This window comes from Thunnus maccoyii, chromosome 20 (assembly GCF_910596095.1).
Source record: "Thunnus maccoyii chromosome 20, fThuMac1.1, whole genome shotgun sequence".
Classification (NCBI taxonomy): Eukaryota; Metazoa; Chordata; class Actinopteri; order Scombriformes; family Scombridae; genus Thunnus; species Thunnus maccoyii.
In genome coordinates, this window is record NC_056552.1 from 4,960,403 (window position 1) to 4,986,240 (window position 25,838).

The 25,838-nt window shown below is 41.4% G+C and overlaps 1 protein-coding gene across 10 annotated transcripts in view; it reads left to right on the forward strand.

The window, feature by feature from the left end:
- The window catches only part of zgc:114120 (uncharacterized protein LOC619267 homolog), a 125,555-nt gene that overhangs the window by 86,955 nt on the left and 12,762 nt on the right, over positions 1 to 25,838 (forward strand). For 8 of the 10 annotated variants that reach the window (XM_042397301.1, XM_042397300.1, XM_042397308.1 and 5 more), the window contains 13 exons: positions 1,919 to 2,048; positions 2,755 to 2,926; positions 9,099 to 10,024; positions 11,281 to 11,370; positions 12,754 to 12,794; positions 14,796 to 14,956; positions 15,618 to 15,793; positions 16,844 to 16,974; positions 19,082 to 19,229; positions 22,173 to 22,497; positions 22,841 to 23,174; positions 23,638 to 23,780; positions 25,682 to 25,831. In XM_042397301.1, coding sequence (XP_042253235.1) covers positions 1,919 to 2,048; positions 2,755 to 2,926; positions 9,099 to 10,024; positions 11,281 to 11,370; positions 12,754 to 12,794; positions 14,796 to 14,956; positions 15,618 to 15,793; positions 16,844 to 16,974; positions 19,082 to 19,229; positions 22,173 to 22,497; positions 22,841 to 23,174; positions 23,638 to 23,780; positions 25,682 to 25,831 — 2,927 coding nt within the window. The remainder of the gene's footprint in view (positions 1 to 1,918; positions 2,049 to 2,754; positions 2,927 to 9,098; positions 10,025 to 11,280; positions 11,371 to 12,753; positions 12,795 to 14,795; positions 14,957 to 15,617; positions 15,794 to 16,843; positions 16,975 to 19,081; positions 19,230 to 22,172; positions 22,498 to 22,840; positions 23,175 to 23,637; positions 23,781 to 25,681; positions 25,832 to 25,838) is intronic. The other 2 variants (XM_042397304.1, XM_042397306.1) reach the window with 2 other exon arrangements.

Sequence of the window (25,838 nt, forward strand, 5' to 3'; positions counted from 1 at the left end):
ACATCTCGTGTCTGTATCACTGTGTCCTCTTACAGAGAATCACTTACTTACTCGAGTTGCCTGAAGGCATCGAGCGTTAATCTAGTAAACCTGCCACAGTCCTCCAAGTGTCACGTCAAAGTCAGACTTCAGCTCACTTCCTATAGGAACTCTGAATATAAACAGAGCTCTCTAATGCTTCCAGATGATGGTGCCAAGCTACCTGTCATGTTTCATTAATGGCTTTGGCAGGAAGCAAAATCATCTTCTCTTTTTAGAAGCAGCTCTCTAGGATATGAGAAGGAGGCTGATGCATTTGAGTGAGAAAAGGTGGGACAAAATGCAACTAAGGATTAACTATAAGCCTTGAACATATGTGAAGAATTTCACCTTTTTCTAAGCTAATTCTGTAACTAATAGGAAGCTGTTGAGACTTTGGCAATAATCTATTAATTTACAATAATACAAACCTGATGTCTACTCATTTCAAATAGATTTTAACCATATAAAAAGATTAAAATATATATATTTATTCCAGTGGAAAGGGTTTTAAGCGCCATGCAACAGACTTGCTTCTGTGTTTAAACTGTTCTCCAACATACAACCTTCTATAACACATCTATCACCGAGCTGGTGAGATTTTTCACTTTGTTTACATCTCTGTTGCAGCTTCCAGCTAATGAGAGGATGATAATGATGCGTTGTCTCGCAGGACTTTATTTGTTTCGATGCAATATTTATCAAGGCAAGAGGAGACTACATGTTCGAAGCTGTAGATAGCAGAGGATAGAAGAAATATTTACAGTCTGATGTTGTTGTTTTTTTATTTTACATGCTAATGACTCGAAATGTAGATAAATTTATGCAAATCGGAGGTAAACAATGTGGCCTGAAATAGTGTCTTAAAGAGTGACTTAACACTAAATCCCCTTTGAGTCATTAACTGATATAGATTCAGGTCCTAGTCTATAGTGTGACGTAGTAGCAGTTTGTCTCTTACGCCTGGCTGAGATGGAAAAGTTGATATATTGATAAAAGCAAAATAAAAACAGATTTATCAAATTAATCATGAAGTATCTCCATTCAAAGCACTCTCCTTGAGATGTGATACACTTGTCCCAGCGCTTCTTCCATTCCTGGAAACATTTCCTGTGGTCATCTTTTGTCACCGTGTCCAGAGACTCCCGTGTTTTCTTCCCCGATTTATTCCACGGTGGCGAATCTTCTCCGTTTCACTCCCAATTTTGATTGGATTTTGTCACCAAGCTGTAGGCATTCCTGTAACTACACCCTGTGCTATCACTGGCATCAGGGAATGAAGCGTACATGACTTAATTGTCCACTGAAGCTTCAGCTGCAATGAAGAGACTAAACATGGTGGCAGACAAAGAATGAATACAGGAAACTAACAGAGACATCATATATGTCCATCATGTTATCTACATTGTTTTTGACTGTTTTAGGTTTGACTAGCGCTCTTTTAATGACACCATCTTGTTGCGACTGCTTCTTCTGCAATTGTTTAAATGGTCCAGAGTGGTTCTATGACTTCTAGATGACCACCACATGTGTTACTTAAGGATCAATGTGACTAAAATACGTCAGTCTTGAGAAATCAGAGTAAAGATAGAGGGATGCTGCTGCAACTGTCTGACAGCTATAAAGGGGGTTGAGGGTCTTTGGGTTGACCGTGGGCTGAGATGTACCTGAGTTTGAAATGTTTCTGATATGTGATGGAGCATGTTCAAGCTAAAATGGTTGTCTACACTCTCAACGGGCACAGAAGAAACAGTATTTTGAGGTGAAAATTGTCCCTCCACTTTCTCTCTCTTTCTATCTTCATCCCTGACTCTAAACATCACCTCCCTCCCCTCCCCTTCCCCAACCCTTTAAACCATCTCGGCTCTCCCTCATTGATCCTCTCCATCCATAAATGCAGGGATCTTGTTCCTCCAACTTGGGGAGGAGACTCGCAGGGTGCACCTGACCCACGAGCTCACCAGCCTGGATACTCTGAGGGCCCTCATTGTGCACATGTTCCCCCAGAGGCTCACCATGGCCATGCTCAGGTACACTTGGATCACATTTAATTGACTCTAAACAAAAAAAAAAAAAAAATGCACGAGTGTGTGTATGTACATGTGTGCTGTGGCTATATTTTAATTGGTTTATCTGTTGATTAGTTTTTACGATTCATCATTTAGCCAATTAAATCTAAGGCGACGTCTTTAACTGTCTGATTTGCAGCGCTGCATTTACTCTTCATTTAGTTTCAACCTCAGACACAAAAGTAAACAGATGGAAGAAGGAAAGCCTCGATGTTACATGCTTAAATAAAATCTCATCTTTTGGGTCAAAGCTCGTAAAAATCATGTTGCAATGATAAACATTACAAGTCTATGAAAGCATATTTTTCCACAGTTGGTTCAAAAAATTCAGTTTCCATCAAACTGTTGTCAAGTCTTAATTATAGATTATTGTATAATCTGCTCTGAAACTACTGTCAATACATACAGTTCACGTTGCTGCTCCAAACTCACTGAATAATAGATTTCTGGTGAATTCAATATCAGACTGCGTCCAGTTGATTCTCTCATTATAGGCGCCTCACGCAGTTAAAGATCCTCCAATTCTCCTCCGCATCTGTAAATGACTTTACATCTCTGCTTATTAGCGAGTAATAGGAGCTGAAATTATCTTTGTATGGACTATTTATCAGTGTTCTTGTTCTCTTTTTTTTTTGTTGTTTTTGTTTTGATGACTATTGATGTTCAGGTCTCCCAGCACGGCTCTGCTGATCAAAGATGAGACCCGTAACGTCTTCTATGAGCTGGAGGACCCGCGAGACGTTCAGGACCGCTGCGTCATTAAGATTTACTGCAAAGAGCCCGTCTACGGCACCTACCCCGGACACCACAACCCACACCTGGCTAACGGAGACCTGCGGGTAAGTGTGTGTGTATATTTCATTCAGTCTTCCCAACTCTGTGTGGGTGCAGATACGAATGTAGAAAGGTCCGATCGCGGTTCCTCAGAGGAGAAGATAATGATTGAGACGTTATACAGTATTTGTGACTTTCATCCACATTAGCTTTGTATTATCGTGGTGCCAAAATGTAAACTGATGCCAAGAAAATGATCCTTCTTCAGTCACAGTCACCTTTTTCTTTCATTACCAATTCGTTTTCTGTGCAGCTGGCTTATGACTCATAGATTAGGGAGCGAGACAAACACTTGTCTCGTTCTGGCAGTGGAAGATAGCAGCAAACCAAATAATGCTACGAATAATACATTTTGTAATTCCCCTGGAAAATTGTTATTTATTTACCCCCACGCCAATATCCATCTCCCACGTAACTCTGATATTATGTCTTGTGTGTTTACAAACACTAATTTGTGTTACATAATGTGTCCAAGCATAAGTTACTTTCATCTACTCTCTGAGAGGGTTTGAGTGAGTCATGTGACCTTAACTCCAGCACCGCTGTTCTTGGATTAACGCCAGTCCTTCACATCAGCGCTGCTGACGAGGCTGGATGTAGACAGACTGTAAAATTGCATAAACACTGTTCTGAGATGATGGACCGCCGCGGTCCGGTTCATCTGAGGACCGGGTCATGGATGCAGACTCGTGATGGTAAATATGACTGCGGTTCAGGTGTCTCGTAAATTTCACCCGAGAGCGGAACAAAATGCTTCACGGTGACTCGACGTGGCGCTAACACACACTCCGACACTGTGACTACCACCTCAGTCTTATTTTGAACAGGTAAAAATAAAAAAAACAGATAAAAAGAAAACAAGAATAACAATAAAATGAAATGAAACCTATACAACAAACTCAATAAACAAAATCTTATAAACAACACAAATTAAATGTTACATGTTTGAAAAGGTGAAGGAAGAGGTATACAGTTATTTATATACATAAACTCCATAAACTCATATATACAATTTATAAATTGTATATATGAGTTTTTACAAATATCCAAATTCTATGTACAATCTGATACTAATATCACCATCACATGCAGTGTTACCTCTAACAAACTGATCAAGAGCTCTAAACATGAGCTCATACAGACTGTAGAAGATGGATGTAGCGAGCTGTGTTGTCACTGTTGGTTTGCTTATGGTCGGCGTCATCTTTTCCATTTGGCGCCGGGATCTTCCAACTAAGGCGTGCAGGGTGTTTCCTTTCATGTTGCCTCGAGCACAGTAATAGTTTCCGCTTGATAGGGACTGACAGGTTTCTCATTGATTGGACTGTTTTGGCAACTGTCGTCCTGTATTATCATTTACTACATGGACCCACGTGGGGGAAATCAAATTTTTTGGTGACTGACAGCATCATGCAGCACTTTCATCCTGCTGAGTGTGTGTATATTTATGTTCTCTGGAGTCACAAAGAGCTCACTAATAAATAACTGATGATGCAACATTATTATCAGTTATTTATTAGACTGTAAATCAACCGTGTGTTATGAATAATGGAAAGCAGGTGTCTTGTACTAAGATATCATTGTGGGATCACTATGACGCACAGTTTTTAATGGATTTAATGAACTGTAAAAGTACATGGAGGAGGATACAAGCGTTACAGTCTTTGAATGTCAGATTGATGGGGGGAAATCCCGGCACTCCCCTGCTGCTGTGCACACATGTATGTTACCATGGTTATCAAATGATTTGTGTAAATATATGCAGATCAGTAATGAAACCTCCCTGAACAGTTTGCAATCAGCTGATAGATTTAATAGAAGTTAAGGTTTAGAAACACATTTCTACTGTCATATAATCCTGTGGATGTTCTGTTCGCTTTCAGAATACAAACCAATTGCATCAGTCTGCTTCAAAGTGAACGAAAACCCTCTTTTCAAGTTGTTTCCTTCTGCACCTGAGTGTGACTGACAGTTTATACACCAGCTCAAATGGACTGTACCCAACCGGAGAACACACCAGAGTTTGTTTTAACTGAACCAAACAGGTTAGGTGTGAAATCCCCTTATGGGCGTTCTCTCATGTGGACCAAAACAACCTTACCGAGGTTAACCCCAGTTATTTTTGGGGTGGAAACATGATCCAACCTGAACTAGCACAATGAAGTTTGTGCCTAGTTTATAAAGTTTTAAATGGATTTGGCTCCTCCTCCACTATGTGACTTTGTGTTCACTCGCTCAGTAAGTTCTATTAGATCCTCCAGAATATCCTCTATATTAGATTGTACCAGACCACAACACAGTGGATACCCTACCTGATGATATGAAGAACTGTAGTTCAATCAATACATTCAAGGTCAAATTAAAAAATCTACTAAAGACCAATCAGCTGTGTGACCATTGAGTCTAAACTCCATCTATGGTCTTCTCACTAGCGCAGGTAGTGTTGCTTTTAATTTGATGAATTTACATTATTAATATCTAATTGACATTGTTGGTGTATGGGATGTGCTGTCGTGTGTAGCTTTGTGTTTCGTATGGTGTATTCTGTGCTTTGTACTGTTTGTTTTGATTGTGGGGGACTGCGGATGTAAATTAGCTTTGGGCTAACAGTGCATCTTTTATGTTAAAAACTGTACACCGTCCCAATAAATAAATGCAATCAAAATTGAATTTAGAATTTAGCTTCTTCAGGACCTTCTTCCTGTGTTCACGTTCTTGCTCCCGCCCCAGACACAACCGACCAATGAGCGCTCTTTCATGGCTTGTAGTGAAACATTTTGGTTCGCTTGATTATTTTCTGTGTGAAAAGAAACTGAACCAAGTGGAAAAAGCACAAAAGTTTGCCAACTCATCCATAGATTTGGACCAAACTATAGGTTTGAAGACAGAGAGCCTGACGGTTTCTCTGCAGGAGATAAAATGTGTTTGATGTATCCGAACATCCTTAGAGTCCAACCTTTATTTTGGCTGTGAAACCACCACCTGCTAGCTGACTCACACCCAAGTTATCCGTATAAAAACTGTCTGTGTTGCAAAAACAGGTTTGAAACCTCTCATTCAAACAACTCAAATAGTCTCATCTTAGTCACAGCGAATGGATACATGTAGCTGCAACGTTTGAAAATGACTTACAGCTGTGTTCTTTCCCTCCTCGTTACCCTCGCTGTATCCCCAATACCTGTAACATCCCTCCTGCTCAGTAGCTCTGCTCTTATTGATGAGCCACAATGGGATTTATCTTAATTCATCAGTCAGCTGCTGGCAAAATAAATGTGGCATCAGCCTGATTAGCATGATTACTAATCCTTTATGCATTTGGTTACAGCTGGAGCAAAATAAACCATTGCCAACAGATAGACAGACAGAGGGCCTGATGTCATTCAATTCTGCAACGTTAGTGTTTTCTGTTATGAGGCCTTGTCTTTTTTTTTTGTCTCCGTCTAATTACGCTCTGATTATGGAAATGAGAAATCGGTAATTCAGAATGCTGCTTTTATAGAATAAAACAAACTATAAACTCGATAAATTACATTTCAGAAAAGCGGGCACTGAAAAATGAATCTGCATATTAAACAGTTGAAGTGAAGCGAGTGTTGGAGACAGCGGGGCATTTTTGACACATTTGTTGCCGTCAATCAAACACCTCTGGGGCAATTATTGTTTACACGCTCGTGTGTATGACTCACAGCTGATGTTTTGGAGGTCAACCGCTCCGGGATCGGTCACCGTCTCCAGTTTCTGTGTGGCTCTGAAACCTTCCTAGCGTTTTAAAGCCTTATCAAACCAGCCGGCTAACCTTGAGTTTTATGTGTGTGTGTGTGTGTGTGTGTGTGGGCTGCATCTACCGTTGCCAAGGTGAGTGACTAGGACGTTTTTGTGTGTTTGTGTGTATGTGTGTGTGTGAGCTTATTGAACCCTACCCCAGCAGAGCCAAGATTATTCCCTGATTGCAGATCACAAAAGCATGACCAGGATTACTGGACTCCATCCAAGTCAGAGTCAGGAGCACAGAATATGGTTAAGGATGAGATTGATTGGCAGATTTTCCACAGCGGGAGAACGGTCAGTTATGAACGGCGCAGACAGGACGAACCTTTCAGGAGTTTACCTGCCATTGACATCTGGTGACTTCAGGGAGTCTTAAAGGGGGGAATGAAACGATTGTGTGCCTTCAGGAAAATGATGGTGTCGATACAAGGCTGTTGCTAAGATACAAGATGGAAGATGATGGCACTAGAGTCATTAGTCTGCTGTGAGGATGTCCACAGGGTGTTCTAAAAGGCCTAAGGGTTACTGTGGGGAAATATTGGTTTTTCAATTTGCATCATCTCCAGGAGATAGCCTTGTGCATCGTAAGCAATTACATAGTTGTCTTTTTTTGTGTCTCCTCGCTATATATCTGATACTCCTGACTGGCACCCTCCTGATGCAGGGCTTTCACTTACACCACGCTCCACTGCTCTGCATTCTGCTCCACTTTGTGTCGCCTTTCTCTGTGACATTTCGGATTGATGATAACAGATAATCTTTTCATGCTGAGTCCGTCAATAAGCTATCAAGTGCAACTTAAAACACACTTAAGGGAACTTAGAGTGTTTCCAGTCAGTTTTGAAGCAGCATCTGAATTGTTGTAAAATGTTACGGTAAACAGCACCGGTGTATTGTCACATAAAGATTCTTATAATCACGAGTTTCCAGGCCGTTTCTCACTGCTTAAAAATATAAAATAGACGAAATTGGATACAATTTCAAAGATAAAGTGAGGCTTCCTGCTCTGACTTCCAGCAAGGAGAAGAATAACTCCTGGTAGACATGATGTTGTTGTTCTATGACACTCAGAGCAGCAAAGTACAGCTGCAGGTTAAAATATTTGATAATCATCTCCATTAATCATATGTATATATGAAAATATGCCATTTTAAAAAAATATATACTTAGACAAAGATATAAAAGCACAAACAACAGAATAATAGGTACAAAGATTAACAAAGAAGAACAATAACAAAAAACAAACTATAAAAAGTCATTGTTTCCATAGATACTTCATTTGACATTTAGTCAGAAAAAAACATTAAAATAAGGATGACACTTAACTCTGTGTGTATATGGTTATAATAAAATATAAATACATTTCCCAGCAGAAACTTCACTTAATTATGACGATGCCAGATTTAATAAGCAGCTTAAATCTCACAATGATATTTTCCAATAAGCCATTAGGCTGTGGGTAAACATTGTTTACACTGCTAGTGTAACAAAAAAAACAAAAATTGTATGTTCAGTTTTAAAAATACAGAAGTATAATTTTAACCCAGGTGACATTTCCTAGTCAACTCTATCCAATCACATTGTCTTACAGTGTCTATATTAGCACCACATCTTGCTTGTATTGTGCAATAATTGACACACAGCAATGACAAACACCATCGAAAACACATCATTTATCTTTTCTTCCACTGTCCAGTTTCCCCTCTAAAGTTTCTGTTTACATTCAGCAAACGTCATGTGTATTTCCTAAGCCTAAAAAATGTCCTGTAAACATTAACTTCTTCATAAAATGTTTAATAAATAAATAAAATGTGAGCTGATTTTTGATCATTTTGAAACCCTTATGTTTACTTGTTTACTAGCTATCATCTTCTTCACTGCCTTTTGCTGGAGTGTGTGAGATCCATTCATAATATACTCCTCCATAGTCAAAAATGACTCAATATTAATTTATGTGTTCTTACAGGTGGGGAAATTACTTCTGTAATGTCACCCAGTGTTAGAAAAAACACCATAAAATATATATATATAGCTCCTCCATCATTTATTTAAAATCTGAGTCATTACTGCTGAAGTTATTGGCTCTAACAGTCTCAAATAATCACTGTTGCAAAGCTACATTTTCCTTAGAGAGCGTTTGTTCTCTTTCGCATCCTGGACAAAGTTTGAAATTCCAATAACAATCTTTTAATAAGTTTATTGTCATCAATTAATATTTCTCCTCCCACAGAATATGAAACAAGAGAGAGAGAGAGAGAGAGAGAGAGAAGTCATTTTCTAGGTTAAGAAAGTCAATAAAACCCTTTTACTCCGGGCCTAAAAGCCAGTTGAGACTTATTTCCTGCTCTGAGATGCTGGGGATATATACGGGCTCAGTTGTGTATCTCTTCTTCTTTTATTTATTCATAGAGGGAGATGGTTTATGCACCTCAGGACTCTTCACCTAACCGCCGCCTCAGCAACCCGCCCATGTCATCCCAGCATTCATCTGCCTCTGCCTCGCCTCCCCAAGGCTCACCGTCCCGCGCCCGCCTCCTCTACAGCGGCGGCAGGCCTTCCTCTTACGCGGGGCCGCCCCACCACACCCACTCCCTGCCGCACCCGCACTCCCAGTCCCACCACTCCTCTCCCCACCAGCAACCGCAGCTCCACCAGCCCCCTCAACCTCAGCAGGCCTTCTGCGCCTCCTCCAGCGCCATCCTGGAGCGCAGGGATGTAAAGCCCGACGACGAAGTGGGGGGATCCAGGAGCATAATGCTGCTACGGGGAGATGACCGCGGGGGAGGGGGGATCTACGCGGACCCCTACTCTCTGGGTCCCGAGACGAGCCGGCTGAGTCTTGCTGGAGGGCCTCACTCCCCTCTTCCATCCAGAGCAGACCCCTACGGCTCCTTATACCGGCGTGGAGGGGGAGGTGGAGGAGGAGCTGGATCGGTGCGTTCACTCACCTCCTATTCAGCCGCCGCTTTGCAAGGAGAGCTGATCGAAAGCGGCGCTCTCTACAGACCAGGAGGACCGCTCTATAACGACGCCTACGCCGCGTCTATGTTGGCCATGGGGCTGCGGGTGCCGCCGCCCTCCTCCCCACAAAAGATACCCGACATGAGGGATTCCTACGGGGGCACCATGCCCGGTCGGGGCTCCCCCGGGAGGCAGAGTTTGCGAAGGGACTCCGTGACCTCCTCTGTGTTTGGGGACAGTCCCAAAGCCAGGGGCCAGGGCTCAGGGTTGGGTCTCACCTCAGAGCAGCTCTGCTTGATGGCCGTGCCTGGAGGGGAGGGAGGGAGCTCCGGAGGCTTCGGGTCACCTCTGCTGGGGAACGAGACGGAGACCAGGTAAGACAGTCTCACCTCATATTTCTTTATACATGCTGGTATTCACAGGAGGTGAGCTGTGATATACATATTCAGCTCACATCTACTGTAGTTACAAGTACAGAATATACTTATTCAGTATGCTTGATGTTTAGCACTATACAGTATTTAACCATTAAATTAAACTATGTAACTGTTAAAAGAAATAGCTCATTTATTCTCTTATGAATGAAAAGCTGAACTCATGAGCTTCACTGAACATGCAGTACTCAGGGGTTTTGCTCTTATAGTCTTACTTACGCCAAGTAAGACTGAAGGTGACTGATGTTCACAAACTTTACTGATATTAAATTTAAAAAATGCATGCTCGCAAACCAGGAGGTTACGGACGCTTGGTGACAGAAACATATTTGTATCATCAGTCTGACTGACTGCAGACCATGTTGAAGCAGTTTACACTCCAGTAGAGCCGGTTTATATAAAATTAGATGTTTTGACACAGTAAACATGGTGAACACAAATTTTCCTGTTTATAAATGTTGTTGTGACCGAGCTCTAATACAAATGTTGAATGGGCTGCATTTATATATCACTATCGCTAGTCCTCTGACCAGCTCTTTACACTACATGCCAACATTCACACACTGATGGCAGACGCTGCCATTGCAAGGAGCCAATCTGCTCATCAGGAGGAGCTTCTAGTGCTCACACACACTCACACACCGATGGCGCAGCCTTCGGGAGCAATTTGGGGTTCAGTATCTTGCCAAAGGACAATCTGACACGCGGACTGGAGGAGCCGGGGATCGAACTAACCTTCCGATTGGTGGAACACTTGCTTTACCCCATAAAACAACTATTGAGAGTAAAACTATAATTGTGCTTGATTCTTCAGTGCTGGCCGGTGTTTAAAACTGTTATTAAAAGGGGAAACTGGTAGCCTGCTGATTAAGATGCATATAATGTAACTGTTGTGTCCGCTGTTTGATTCTGGCTGTGGACCTTTATTGCATGTCTCACCTCTTTTTGCCGCTGTTTTCTGTCTCTCTGCAAATTCAGCTTTTGAATAAAGGCAAAAATGCAAAAAATGTTATAACAATAACTGATTGTTCATGAACAGTTTTATCAATACAGACTTTCACCTACAAATGTGGCAAAAAAGAGGGAAATTATGGTAAAAAAAAAAACAAAAAAAAGATGTAGTATGTTTTAAAAATGTGTAAAACAGTTATCAGTTATGGTATACTGTACAGTTTATCTTTGGTGTGTGAATCCAGGGAGCGTATGGAGGCGATGGAGAAGCAGATAGCCAGCCTGACCGGGCTGCTGCAGAGAGTACTGAGCAGAGCTCCTGAGGCAGAAAGCCCGTAAGACACACACACACACACACACACACACATTTATCTTTCTATAGCTGTTTGACATAATGCATTCCCTACTCCCCTTACCTTAACCTAAACCTTAAAGGGGTCAAAACATGCTTTTTGTGATTTTTTGTCATTTATATACTGTTATGATTTTGAACACGGTTTAGTTGCAAAAACTATGTAAAAATGCTCCCTGAAAGTCAAAAGCCAGGGCTTCAACCTGCTCTGAACACGCCGTTTGCAAAGTCACCTCTACTTCCTCCTGGTGATGATGTCAGATTGTTCGCAGATACGTTGTCCACTTGCATATTTCAGATTGGATTCGGGCTCCGACATGTACGGATGTATTTGAGAAGTTTCCATCTGAGTAAAGGATGAGAAAAAGAAGTGAAACCCTACTACTACTGTTTGTTGACGTAGCCTCCATAGCTGGCTGAAGCTGACCAATCAGAACAGAGTGGCGGTCATCGGGAGGCGGGCCTTAAAGAGACAGGAGCTAAAATGGTCTGATTCAGACAGAAGCTGAACTGAGGGGCTGCATAAAGAATCAGTAAAAGCTAAATAAGGAGTTTTTAACTATAAATGATGCAAAGATATTCCAGTAGAGCCCCAGAATATAAATATAGACCTGGAAATGTGCATGATGTCCTCTTTAAAACCAAATCTTAACCCTCATACGGACCTTTGAGGTAGTGAGCCAGAATGCACTCACAATGCAGAAATGTCCTCATTACGATGCTTTCAAAATAAAATTCCTCCTCAAAAAGATAGAAAAGAGGAGCACAAACATACAATCTTGTTTCCATCACTTTAGAGGACATTACACTGACATGCATTGATTTCCTGGAGACTAACCCAAACCTTAGCCAGCACTTAACTGACCCCACAACATGAGTAATACAATTAAACACAAAGACATGTACATGTATGCTAAAAAGAGATATACAAGCTTTATCTGAAATCACTTCCAATTTCCTACATTATATATATATTTATACGCTTTATGCTTTAATATTTATGAGTCCAAAATCCAAGTTCATTATTTATTCCCTGCATACATTGCGCCCTCAAAAACCGAAGTGTCCATAACAAGTACATCACTTGTAATTTAATGACAGCATCTGTCAGCGATGGCAGTAAACGACGATGATTCACGTCCGAAAACGTCCTCGCAGCAGTTTATTATTTTGAGAATAATGAATGAGCGAACGAGGAAGTGATTTCAGGCACATCCTCCGTACGCAGCAGAAAGTACATTCTTTGAACGCAGCAGCAAGCAGCACATATATTTTCCACATTTCCCATCATATATCAATAGCTTCTCAGTAGCTAAGTCGATAGTGTGTTCTGGCTTGTAAGTACTTTAACGCTTGCCTCTTCCAGGGAGAAGATTGAGTCAGCCAGTGACTGCTCAGCAACTGACAGTAAGTGCTCTCACTACCCCAAAAAAAAAAAAAAAAAAAAAAAAAAAAAAGAGACAAACTATTCCCTATCACTGCCTGTCACTGCTCCCCTCTGCTGCTTGTTTGATAGCCACATAAATTGCCTCCTCTTCCTCTCACAGAGCTGCCGCTATTTCATTTTTTTCTGCATAATTCTTAAAGTGCCTCATACGTGATGGTAATGGCCGACTCTGCAGGCTTCTTCATACTGTATGCGCCGGCTTTTTGCTGCTGCTGCTGCTGCTGCTGCTGTGTAACTGGTTGTCCGTGCTTCTTGTTTTAGCTGGACGAACTAAAAAAAAGAAAGGTAGCTATGTGTTCCTGAAGTGTCTGGTAACCTGTTCCCTCGTCTACCCCTCTGTGTTCCTTATTCTTTATTTGGATCCCCCTTCACTTTTCCCTTCCCTTGTTTCTTTTTTATAAGTTAGAAACCATTTGAGTTGCATTAAAATCAGAATGAGAAAATGTTGGTTTTCTTCTTTTCGTTGCTCTGAGTGAAGCGTTGGTGGGAGCTAGAAATATCTGTTCAAAATAAAAAAACGTCTGGTGAGCAATTTGTCGGCGCTCTGGGAAAATAATCTTCCGTGTGTGCACACCTCTGCAATCATGAAACATCAAACTGCTGCGGCGACAGCGAGCGCTCATGAAACTGCACGTTTTGGAGGCAAAATGGATAGATTTCTTTTGATAAAAGTGCTGCTGGTTTTTTTGATGTGAATTAGCCAAAGAGGAAGAGATTTTAACGATTTAAATGAATGTCTTCTTATCTGATATCATATAAAAATACAGATAAGCCTGAATATTTTTGAATCTGTTGCAACTTAAAACAGATTTTTTTTCTTGAGTTGTTTTTGTTTTTTTTGACCATTAATTCCTATTTAAATTACAGTGAAGCTTCACAGATCCTCTTCTCAACTTTAAAACCTGTGACCTCAGCGCTTTCAACGTTTTCTATCTCTCCTCTGTAAAGATCTGTCAGATACTTATCTGTCTGACTGCCAGAATGATGAAAGTGTGTATTTTTCCCTCAGTCAGTAATAGTCTAATTGACTCACGCTGTTATCTGCACCGGTCCGTCTTTGTGCTTGCAGTTAAAAATCTTATTCTTCTAAACTGGTGAAGCTGCAGAAAAGACATTTGGGTAACAACGGCTGCAGAGAGGTGCTGCTCGGTCATATATAGGACGCGCTCTGCAGCTAAAGTTGGAAGTCGTCACCTCGTCTGTAGAGGTGTTGGCACTGGGGTGTTGGAGGTATTACTGGAGAAAATGTGTTGGTCTGGCGGCGCTGCTTTTTCACAGTTGATACTTCACAGCTCTCCGTTTTTTTAGTGGGTGAAAATAGCCTTAAAATGCAACTAAATCACTATCTGTTATCAATCGATTGTCTTCTAGTTACTCTCCCTTTTGTCTTGTTCTGCATGATGCGTGTGACTCAACACCCTAATTATTCTCAGAACATAGCATTCGTTATCATTTCAAAGGAGTTGGAAACACTCATACATTTGGGCTGCCTGGGGTTTTTTTATTTATTTTTTTGTATAATGAGAAACTTGGATTTAGTGAAAATGCTGTTTTCACTCCTGACCCTGTTTGTCCTCAAAGCCTTCCCATGCTGTTTATCATTAAGTCTATGTAAGACTGTAATCTCCACCCTTGACCCCTTACAGCACAGATAGAACTTGTCCTGAATTACTGTTGCCAAATCCTCATAACCTGAAAAAATTAATATTCTGCATCCAGTCAGACAAATTGTTGTTTCACTGGATGAAGATTTTTTTGAGGGCATGAGAGACAAACCTTTGAGGATTTGGCTACCCAAGAGTCATAGTTTCTCTCAGGCTCTATGCACAGTTTACTTTTTCTTTGATTTGCTCACAGTGTTTTGAGACAACTTCTATCACTTCCCGTGTGCTCTAAAGGAAGCCAAAACCAAGCGTAGAGAAAATCTCCTGTATTAAAATCCTGCTTTTTGTGATGGGCAGCTTTGACACCGTCTGCTCCCTTGGCCCTGATGCCACCTCCACCCTCAGGGGGCAATCAGCCGGTGACGGTGTCCAGACTGCAGATGCAGCTCCACCTACAAGGCCTGCAGCAAAACACCAACGCACTGCGCAAACAGCTCTCTCAGCTGCGCAACATGCAGGTGTGTACACATGGTCACGTTATGCAGTTTAACTGTGTTGTTTGGCTTTGTTTTATGTGTGTATTTATGACTGTATCTGTGTGTGTGTGCAGTGTACAAGTGTACTATATACTGTGCACTCAGTCGGCAGCTTAAACGAATGCAACAGCCCTGCAGTAAACTCTGAATGTATGGAGGTTATAATCAGGTTTTGTTGACTCTAAACCTTTTTTATCACAGAACCTCCTGTCAGACAAACATTTTGAGAATATCAATAAGAATATCAGAAAAACAAACAAATAGATAAATAAAATAATAATAACAAGCAACAGCAGCAATAATGATAATAATTACTGTAATAATAATAATTGAAACTGTTTTTAGAAAGGTGATTTTATTTAAAGCATTTTGAGCTGCATCCTATGTATGAAAGATGCTGTACAAGTAGAGATTATTATTATTATATGCACACCTCTTTTAAACACTTTCAACAAAAACTGAACATTATAACCTTCATAAAAGTAGGAATTATTGCAGGGCTGTTGAACTGGACTGCATTAGTTTAACTACAGCAGGTAAACTGAGTGTATTATTCAGCGTTTGTGCTCATACATCAGTGTAAAAACAGGATAAAATGTAAATGAACGGCAGGTAAAAATAACCGTGTGACTCGGTGTCCCAGCTGGAGAACCAGGACTCAGTCCTGTCCCTGCTGAAGCAGACGGAGTCGGAACTGAGCCTCATGATGCTGGACGCCACGCGCACCCAGGAGGACCCGCTCCAGAGACAGCGCCTCCTAGTGGAGGAGGAGAGACTCAAGTACCTCAACCAGGAGGAGCTGCTTATCCAGCAGCTGCAGTGAGTTCACAGAACAATTGATTTATTCGACAAGGACGAGCCTTACAGGGAGTAATCTGTCTCGGTTGCACTGATGTAAGTGGAACACACAGGGACTGCAGGACCTCACACGGTGACAGTGGACATCGGAAGACTGAGGCTGGGTATCGAAACCCAATACTTTTCGTATCTACCAGAATGTGGCTGTAGCAGCACTGGAAGTTGCCATCAGTCCAGTCAGATGTGTAGTCTCATTTACTCAATATTTAATCATTTAGTTCCCAGTTTAAATCAGATTTGTGCAAGTTTTACTTTGACAACTTAACATGTTACTTTTGTCAAATGAAACATTATTTATTGTTATCTGTTCTGAAACTGAAGTACTGCAATATGCCAAAAAGTACCCAGACCAACAGACAACAGATGTACAGAAGAGTAGCTTCTTGCAACTATAGTCACCGTCCAAAAACGAGTTTTGTTGCAGCTGCAATCAGAGGTTGTATTCAGAAAGGACTTTGGTATCGGAGTGCAGATCTAGAAAATTAGGAAAATATATGTTTTGTAAATGTAATGTTTGTAATGTTTATGGTAAAATGTATCAGCCTAGTTGTTTTCTTAGAGTCTATATAGATGCTCCATAGTGCCGACAGTGCATGTGATTCCCAAAATTGCAGATATTCACTTTTAGATAATGTTTACTCACAGACTCTGTTTACAGTTCTGATTTATTCATGGATTATTCCACAAAAACAAAATCCAATAGATAAAACATTAAAGTGAAAACTCTTATTTCCAACATTGTCCTAAGATGTTAAAAAACAACATAAAACCAAACAATAAAATCCTGAAATTCAAAAACACATCAATGCAATTTAAGTAAAACATAAAAACACCTCCATTAAAGTGCTGAAAGCTCTGCAACAGACCCCAAAAGAAAGTTCCAGTGGTTTGACAAGCAGTCATACAACATGGTGATAATGATGTATTTAAACAGCATGAAGGTGCTGGATGTAACGTTGTTTGGCTCCTGTGGTGTTGAGTGAAGTGAATCCGTGACCTGGTCCTCCACAGTGACCTGGAGAAGTCAGTGGAGGAGCTGCAGAGGAACTCTTCAGTCAACCACGGCCTGGTGACCGAGCAGGACGTGGAGCAGAAGAGCAAAGAGCTGAGGATGCTGGGAGAGACGCTTACTGAGCTCAAAAGTAGGTATTCTGTTAATGAGCACCTGTATGTGTTGTTTGGAGGTGCGCTGTGACTGCTGCGGCGTTTCAAGTGTTCATGTAGTTCCCTGAAACACTCACCGGTGTCTCCTGCAGTGCGGTCGGTGTGCTTCCTCCTTATCTGCAGTCCATGAGTAGCCTTCCCTTGCTGTCTCAGCCGTAGCTTTAACTACTTTTACTCTTAAATCACAATAAATGTAAGGATAATTAGTTTCAAAAAGTGCAACTACTGTCAGGCTTCCTGTCAGTTTCCAACCCTGCAGCTGCACCTCAGCATACCAAAGCATGTTCCTTTCTATACTGTGTATATTTATTATTGTAACAAATCCCACAAAAAGACCGAAAACCAACCAAGAACTGATCCTACAAACAAGTTGATCCAAAGCCAAAGATATATCACAGAGCTCCACCGCTGTCCGAAAACTATTTAGTAGCTCCCTAAAGTAAAAAAATATCAAAAACTTCTCCACATACAGGAAAGCTGAATCCTAATATCCTCTGTAATACTCGACTGAACATGATGTTGAAATCTCTGAAGTATTTCACAGGTGACTTACTGCACATTACTGGTTATCCTGCACTCTATAGCAATGTTTCCCCTCTTCTCCCTGCAACCATAGACTGTATATAAAGATGGATGTAGCGAGGTATGACGTCATACATAGTTTCACTGTAGCCGGTTTGAAGCGAGCTGTCAATCAACACCAACATACACAATAAGTTCCAAAATGACCACCTGCGCACTTATTAGAGGGCCTGAATTTAGCGATTGACACCATAATGATTGACTTGGTATTTCTAGAGAGATGTTGAGGCTTGTTGAATAGCAGTTGGAAACAGTACCTAGAGGCTGTCGGTGGCGTTGCTCTTAAAGGTGCTTTTACATCGGCTTCAAGCTCAAGTCGTGGTAGTCGCCGCTTGCTTGCCACCACATGTCGAAGTTTGATTTTCCCTTCTCAGATTGTTTCATTTCAATAATTTTACAAATTCTGATACAAAGAGAGCAAACTATAAAGTATTTCACAAAAAAGGAGCAAAGATTAGAGAAAAATCAAAAACATAAAGACAATTTCTGTATCAGAATTGATTTGTTTCTTATTTCTTACCCAGCATTCATCTCATGACCCACTAGATTTATCTTGTGACCCCTTGTGGGGGTCTCGATCCCCAGGTTGGAACCCCTGCTCTAAGTACATACTATACCTTAAAGTAATGAACGATATTTCAGTTTTTGAACACAAGATATAAAACTCCATTATCCTTTTTATTAGTTGTACATTTTCATCCAGGTAGTCTTTTTACTGCATATCTTCTAAAGAACTTTCTAAAGTAAAGCTACTGAATGGTGTAAATATTTATCTCTATATCTTCAATCTCACAAATACCAACAATAACACATTTGTATTACTCATGAAACCAGCAGCTGTTTGTGTGGTCGCAGGTCATAGTTCAAGTACTTGAACTGCAACAACAGAATATGAACCGTATGTCAAGGTGATGTTATACAAAGTCTCAGATGAATATTCATGAACCTTCTTTGACTTGAATCTATATTCATGAAGTTGTAGTTGTAGCCTCTTGTCCTGCTACTCTGACCTGTGCACCTCTTCTCTCCATCTTGAATATTAATGGATAAACCCAAAACTCTGGTGGGGGGAGGGGCCTCATTGTAATAATGTGAAGAATGACAATTATTAGTTTACACATCCAGCTACATGTAGAGCCTACAAATGCAAAAACTGTGCTGTGATTCAGTATTTGAGTGGCAGGTAACATTTAAAATAGTGGCTATAGTTGAACATCTAGCGCGTCCTTTCCTTTCATTTGAACGACCTTCGCTGATCCTCCTCACTGAAGCCGTCTCTATATGACAGGAAAATCCAGTTCCTTCAAAATAGCAGCATCCTGTTTTCCCTTTATATCTTCTTTCCTGTAATCTCCCCTTTCCTCCGTCACTATCCACCTCCATTCTTCCTCATATATCAACAACTCAACACATCCCTCCCGACATGCCACTTTCTCTATTCATCCGTCTGTCTCCTCCCCTCCTGATCCCCTTTTCCTCTCTCTCTCTCTGCCTCCCATACAGACCAGTTCCCCAGCCTGCAGAGTAAGATGCGAGTGGTGCTGAGGGTGGAGGTGGAGGCTGTTAAGTTCCTGAAAGAGGAGCCTCACCGCCTGGACGCCCTGCTGAAGCGCTGCAACACCATGACTGATGCGCTCAGCACTCTCCGCAGGTACGCATATCAAACGCTTCTCAGTTAGCTCACATAACACTTCTTATTACCGTATTTCCTCAAATAAAAGATCATTTAAAAGCCAGGGAAAAAAACAAAGGTGTATAAACTCCTGGTGGTAGCAAGGTAGAGAGGGGAGGGGGACGGAGGAGACGTGATATTGTTTAATTACTGGATATAACGTTGCATATTTTAATAATAATGATGACAACGACGCTACATTAACATGGGTAACCAGGGTAACTTGGCTAAGCCAGTGAGCATACATCCATGAGCATGTTATCTGCATGCTACGGCTAAGTGGTGCACTGCCAAAACGTTCCGGGTGGAACTCAAGTGCTGGAATAATCGCTCCGCATGTCGGAGTAAGTGGATTACTGGTAATGAAGTAGCAAACATTTTACAGAGCAAACAGAAGCAGATGAGAAAACAAGGAGGCTTCGTACTAATATATGAGCAAATATACTTAACAAACAGAGAGAATTAGAAGTAAAGGCCTCTCTCTGATATAAGCCTGCTTCGATAAAGGCCTGGTTCAATCTGCAGTTGAGGTAAATAAAGGCCTCGGTCACTATTTGAGGAAATACAATAAACCAGCTCAGCTCATACATTGTAGAGCCGTCGCAGCTTCACTGTGCTTCGGTTTTTATTGTGATTTTCTGTTACTCTGCTGTTAGATTTAAGATTTAAGCTTGTGCCAAACAATTAACTCAATGGGCCTCATGCAAGAAACAATCATTTTAACAGATTTGTTGTTCAGAAAATTTGTGGCACTCATCAATTTTCTCTCATTCTTAGAATTTTCTCTACGAATACGAACGAATGAAATTTACGAGTTCAGAGTGGAGAAACAGTTGGTTGTCTAAGAATTATAAAGTCTTAATCTGGATGAATTTGGAGTTTGAATATGATTCTTAAATCAACTAAAAAAAAATATATAACTTGAACAAACTTAATGCAGAATTAACATTCTGTTCATTATTATCATCATCATCATGGCTGACAATTTACTGACGGGTTTTTTAGAGGTTTTTTATTGGAATATTTTGGCGCAGCAGCTACTGTTTCTGTTTCAAAGTCTATTTTACTGGAATTTACTGACACTGGATATGAGTGACAACATGACAGGCTGCAAACTTTTACAATCTTGTCTCTAAATTACCTAAATACATCACTGTGAGGGAAACAGAGGACACACAGAGTGACCGTTTCCTGCTCCGACCTCTCAGCTCCGGTGTTAAATACGGTGAATTCGGCTAAACTCCTGTTTAAACAGACGTGTAGCAACGTCTCTGCGTCTCCTCCTCTACCTCCAGTGTGATCGACTCTCCGCCTGGCAGCGCTGTCAGCAGGAGAGACGCCCCGCGGTGTGTGTTTGGGTTTTATAACTGAACTAATACCAGGACACACACTTTTTATTTCTTTTGATTTTTTCACATCACAAACGATGAACAACAGCTTTAAAATACAAGACCTGCAGGTAGAATATGAGACTCGTGTATAGTTTAGGTGCACTTGTAACTGCAGTAACTGGATAGAGATGAGCCTCCTGAATTTGCACCCAATGCTGTTAAAACTTTCATTGATAATTTCCACCGCAGCCTCCAGATGAACATTTAATATGCAGGAATTCACATTATAGACACAACCACTGACTATCCCTGTAACATATTGGCCACAGTTTTGCGCATCCATACACAGTCCAGCCATATACAAGGTTTTCACCTTGTTGTAAATGAAACTCACCCACAAACAGAGCAGAACAGGTCGCCTTATATGGTGCGTTGATTATGTTAATGATGAACTTTGAGGAACGTTCACCTCCTCATGAACAGCTGACGTTCATCAGACTGAAACGAGCGCTTTAAGACAACTTTGTTGAATCCGACTTCGAACTTTTTAGTTTTTGTAGATTTAGCACAAGAATACGAAAATGTTCTTGCATGAGGCCCAGTACACTGAATAACAGGGCTCGGTATTGTTTCACTATTATGGACACTATAGGCAATATAATATTTGAGTTTCAGTACAGATACCAAAACAATATTTCTTTTGAAACATAAACATGTTTTTCTCTGTAAAACTATTTCCTTCATGTCTTATCTGAAATAAAGATCTCTTCTTAAGGATAAATTTCACATTAAAGAGATTGAAAGCAGACATTTTACTCTTCCGTACTCTACTCATCTTCTCTTTTATTTGACTGATGATATAATCATGACCTACTGTAAATAATCATCTTGAAAGTCCTGAAGGAGGAGGTTTCGTCTGAATACTGAGAGATAAAATCAGAGGATCTTTACCGAGAGCAAACCGGAGCGACGCTGCCTCCATAATAACACGGCTGATGCTGTTAATGTTGAGATGTTCTGGTCAGGATGAGTTCAGTTCTCAGAAGAGATGATTATTTCATCAACGCAGGTTAACAGTGTTGTTCAGAATCCATTTCTGTGTTTATACTTTACAGTTTTCTGTTTTCTTTTTCACTGTATTGTTTGCATTATGTATATTATTATGTCTCACAATGTAGTAGCCTGTGGATAAAGTCCTTTTGTATAAGTTTTGGCTTTGAAATAATTAGTTGTGTGATTAATTGATCAGATAATTTAAAAAAATATATCAACAATGACTTGGATAATTGTCATTTATCAAGCAAAAACACTGAACATTTGCTGGTTCAAGCCTCTATAATGCAGCAATGTCCCGCTCTATTTTATATTATTTTGAATTGTATATATTTGGGTTTTGGACTGTTGGTCAAACAAGACATTTGAAGACGACACTTTGGGCTCCGGGAAATATTCTTCATTATTTCCTGACCATTATTAATTGTAAAAAAGTAATTATCAGATTAACTGACACCCAAACTTGAACTTGTTGTAGTTTCCTGATTGTTTCTGTAACGCAGTCTAGGAACTTCATGGTGTCCTGTGTGTATTGTAGTCTTTTGTATCCCTCCTACATGTGCAGACAAGTCACCGAGGGCGTCTGGAAAGGCCCTGAAGACGTCTCCGGCCAACCGCAGAAGAGAGCGGAGGACCTGAGCCGCAGCTCCGACCTGGATATCCTCAACAGTCCTCCTCTTAGTCTCACTGACCTGAACACCAGCGCCGGCCTGGCCAACTGGATGCCCGTGTCCGCCGGTGACGCGGACGCCTCGGGCCCCGAGCAGGACATCCAGCCTTCGATGACCTTCAGAAACCGGGTTCTCGATGATCTGCCAAGCCGGCGTCCTGCAGATAAAGCTGTGTCGGCTGAAGTCAGACTGGTAATCAGCTGATGATTAAGGACGGTGTTTGATTGTGTTTTAAATGTTTTTTCTTCATTTTTTAATGCTCAATGCTCATTATGCAACACTGTGTGGGAATATTTCAGGGAAAGCCAGATGGCAAACATCCATTTACATTTGAAATTGCATCTGAAGGTAGTTACATTTCTTACTGAGACCCTGTGCACACACTAGCAGCAGCAGTCGCCTGATAATCCCATTTGTCCATGTAATATTAGTAAACACAATGCATGAATGTGTCTCCATTATGTTTTTGCAGCTGCGCCTGTTAGCAGTTTGCATGTCACAGCCCGTTATTTGTCTATATCTGTTTATATGTTAGGCGGCAGAGCGGGACTGGGAGGAGAAGCGTGCCAGCTTGACCCAGTTCAGCGCCCAGGACATCAATCGCTTGCTGGAAGAGACCCAGGCTGAGCTGATGAAGGCCATCCCGGACCTCGACTACGCTGCCAGGCACATCAACAAACCGGCGGTGCCCCCCAAGCCCCATATCACCATCCCAATAACCTCCACCACAGTCACTTCTCCTGCAGCTGGGACCACTGGGACCACAGCCACTACCACCACACCCAGCGGGGACCAGCAGCCCAGCAAAGTGCAGCTGGCTGCCCAGAAGCTCAACAGCATGGAGGGGGGTGGTTCACATCGAGGGTCTGGTGAGAAATAGCTTGCAGATTTATGGATAATTTAAATGAATCATAACAAAACTCTGGTCAGTCTCTCTTGTCTTAAAAGTACTTAAATTCTGGGTCCAGGAAGCAGTTGTACACTGAATGCTGTAGATACAAATCTGTTTAAAGATAAACATCCAAAGTCTTCTCTTATTTCCTGATGCTGAGAACAACAAGGTCATGAACTGACGCAAACAGCTGCCCCACTTATCTCTTGGCCAGTCGCCCCACGCACACTCTAAAGAGACGAGCGTAACAAGGTCCTCTCTAATCTTAACGACTGCTTAATCAGGCATGTCTGAGCGGGACGGGGGGTATCAACGCATCCTAGACATTCTTGACCTTACGATAATTCAGCGTTTCAGTACAAATTATCTGTACGTTTCTACAACACAAGATGCAGTGATTTAGTTCTTAAGTTCTGAGGTGTTGTTCTCTCCGTTTACAGTCGACCTCAACGTGGCCAGGTACCGTACGGAAAAGCCCTCCAAGTCTCCGCCTCCGCCGCCACCTCGCCGAAGCTTCCCGTCGGTACACGGCATCACCACCAACCGCACCGGGGAGGTCATAGTCACCAATAAGAATCTGAAGGTGAGACGCCATTTTTTTATAATGGATTTCAGACGCTCAGTGTTCTTTTATTTGCATCTCATGGTTAAATAAAGCTCAACCGGAGTCACGTCGAGGTTAATCGAAAATAAGAAATACTGATGAACGATGAAATTAGAGATCAGGGCCAAGTCAGACGTCAACTCTGACTACAAAGCCAGATGTTTGCTGCTGGAATGACAGCTGACAAAACCCCCCCCGCTGTGCTCCGTTGAAACACTGACCAGGTTCATGAGCAACAAAATAAACAAGCAGCCAGTAATTTCAATGTATACGACAGCGAGTTGGTTGAAATCTTCACTCTTTCATTAGGTTGCAGTGTGTCTCTCTATGGTTTTTATACAAAATACTACAAGGCATTATATAAAATATAATAGGAAGCCAGTACAGAATGTTTTGAACCCTGGGTATTTTCAGCAGAGCCTCTCGGAGCCTCTGGACTATGCAGCTTCTTGAAGGAACATTTTTCGGGAGACAAATTGGATTCTGACCCACATAAATAAGAAAGCAGACACACACTCATGTACGACAGAGTGAGATTCCTGTCGTCTAGGGGCAGTTTTAGGTTTGGTTGTCAGGCAAGAACAGGCTAGCGCTGCTCTAAACCCCCACTGATCTCTCTCTGTGGAGAAACTCGCCGAGCAGAATTCACATTTCTTCTCTCCAGAAGAGTCTGAATTCTTCAAAGCACTGATTCAACAAGGTGCTGAAAACCTCCACAGAGACCTTTTGATTGAAGGCAGGGCAAGTTTATTTGTATAGCACCTTTCAACTACAAGGCATTTTCAAAGTGCTTTACATAAAACATGGAACACATGTTGAAACATTTCAACAGCATTTAAGAGTCAGATAAAATAGGAAAGATAAAACAAGTGGATATAAAAGTGTTGTGTCGTCCTTTTTGCAGATAATTCATACAAAAATGAGTATCTCTTGGCCGTGAACCAACACGCTACCATCTTGATTGAAGTATTCTGTTAAAATTACACATTTAATCTCAAAGAAAACATACTGGTGGTGGGATGGATGGATGTTTGGATGGATAATTATCATTCCTGCGATTCATATCTTTTATTTTTGTTTGTTAAACCCCAGTATTGTCATTTACTGAGAGATTATGGTTGTTTTAGCCATGCTTGCACAACGTCAGTCGGTTGGTCCTCCCCTTTGGTTCAGACTGAAACTGTCAACAACTATCGGATGGATTCACATGAACTTTAGCACACAACATTCTTGTCTCCCCCCAGGAGGATTTATAATAACTTCAATGATCCCTTGACTTTTTTTGTAGCACCATGAACTCGTCAAATTTAGTTAAGTACAGCCTCTCAGAGCCGCTAGCATGGCTCTTTGTCTTATTAGTAGTTACTTCATGTCTCATCGTTGACCTCGATGTTGAAGTTGTGCTTTTTTCAGCCGTCATTCTGCACGTTGTCGCTACAATAATCTCTTCTTGTTTACTTCTCTGTCAGCTCAAATAAGCCAGTCCGTTGTCCTGTGACCTTTATCGTTAATACACCCACAGTGAGTGCACTGATTGAAGTTTCTGTTGTTATTGTTGAGCCGTTCTTGGTAAACTAGGGACACTGAAGTACATGAAAACTCTACAAGAGGCTGTCAGCCGTCTGCACGATCTTTGAACAGAGATGGAAAAACAGTGCAAGTTGCTTTTAGTTTGACATTTTACCAAAAATATCAAAGATTACTGACTCTCTTGGCTCGGTCTGCATGGAGTCACAGGAAACATGAGTCACCAGACAGGTTTTTCTGATACAAGTTTGGTGCTGCAAACTTTCCTTTACTTGTAACCATGAAATATGATCCCTGATGTACTGTAACAGCTCGGTCTGTAGAGGCGTAATGTCTTTATTTTGTCTTTCAAGATGGAAGAAGATGGTGACATGCCTAAAACTCTTGTGAAGCTGAGGCGGACCCCCTCTGACACCCCTCGACCCGCCTCGACCCCGCCTGTGATCGCAGCGTCGGCCATTCAAGACGAGGACGACGAAGAGAAGATTATCGCTGAGCTAGAGGTATGAC